At 56.9% G+C, this 1,354-nt stretch overlaps 1 protein-coding gene across 1 annotated transcript in view; it reads left to right on the top strand.

Moving 5' to 3' along the window:
• SYNPO2 (synaptopodin 2) overlaps positions 1-1,354 on the top strand; it is a 39,714-nt gene that overhangs the window by 36,673 nt on the left and 1,687 nt on the right. The window contains exon 6 of the mRNA XM_015563377.1: positions 1,279-1,347. Within this exon, the coding sequence (XP_015418863.1) occupies positions 1,279-1,347 (69 nt within the window). The remainder of the gene's footprint in view (positions 1-1,278; positions 1,348-1,354) is intronic.

The following is a 1,354-nucleotide window of genomic DNA, read 5'->3' on the forward strand; positions in this document are numbered from 1 at the left end:
GATGCTAGTCCCCTGGCCGTGCACTCAGGAGCCCCGCCCGGGTGTCTGTGGGGTCTTGGGTCCCTTTATTATCACCCCTCAAGTCTCTGGGGTGTTAGGACCTGAGCTGCTCTATCTGGAGACAGACCAGGGAAGGCAGGCGCCGCTGGGCGCCCCGGGGATCTGTAGACCAGTGCTGTTCTCATCCGTTGTAAGGACCAAGGGAGGTATCCTCACACCATGAGAGAGAGATGAGCGCTGCATTTCTCTTCGCCACACTGAATGCCAATGCGTCTCGTGGTTTAGACAGTCCCTCCGGTCCTGAGCAGCTGGGTGGAGAGTCCCTTCTTAGATGACCTGCGGCTAAGCTGCCACAGCGGAGCTGACGCGGAGGGTGTTGTGCGCTGCCTGAGGGCGAGGACCTCAGTGAATTACCTCTGTGTTCCCAGGAGCACAGTCGAATGCCTGGGAATAGTAGGTGCTCAATAAAATGTGTGCTGAGTGAGTGATGACGGCAGTGCATAGATAATGGGAAGTGGCAAGCAGCCCTCCCATGGTGATGACGGACACCAGGCTTGGCCCCGCCCACCCTAACACAGAGGGAAGAAGACTTATTACATTAGGATAAGGAGGCAAGTTTTTGCTAGGATTCAGCCATTATTACTGACGTTTTAATGACTGAGAGGAGAGAAGCCAGACCCATTCTACGGACACCCCCATTCTTCTGCATGAGCCAAGAATGAACCATCTCCGTTCTTTGTGTGCCCCACGGGAAAAAGCAGAAAGAAAACACTGCAGTCAGAGATATTCTGTCAGATCCAGGTTTGCTGTTCACTTTAATCACTTGATTGAGAAAGAAAAGCTGTGAAACCCGTTCACTGGCCCTTGCTGGTGTGGCTCAGTGGATAGAGCGTCACTTGAGGGCAGAAGGGGCCCAAGGTCAAGATCAGCTTCCGGACGGTAGATGTGTCCCATGTATTTTGTGCGGAGCACAGGCCGCAGCGCGGTGGGCAGAGCATGCAGATGTGAGTGTGTGGGGGACAGTCAAGGCTGGGGGCTCCCGGGATGACAGGGGGTCACACCCAAGAGACTTGGGAGCCTCGGAGCTATGGGCTTGGCGGTGGGGAGTGAGCAGGAGGCCTGAGTCCGGTCTGGCCTAGAGCCCTGCACCCGTCTAGGCAGCCGGCTCGGGGGTACCTGCTCTTACAGGGCATGGGCACGGCCCACCAGGACCCAGCGTGACAGCCATCGGCACAAACCACAGTGACTAAGATGCCCTAACCTTGTCTTTGCTTCTAGGAGAGTGGACGCTCCCTGTCTCTCCCGGGAAGACCCGTCCCACCCACCGTTTCTGCAACACCTGCCTGGGCGCACC

Source organism: Myotis davidii, unplaced genomic scaffold, assembly GCF_000327345.1.
Source record: "Myotis davidii unplaced genomic scaffold, ASM32734v1 scaffold698, whole genome shotgun sequence".
Classification (NCBI taxonomy): Eukaryota; Metazoa; Chordata; class Mammalia; order Chiroptera; family Vespertilionidae; genus Myotis; species Myotis davidii.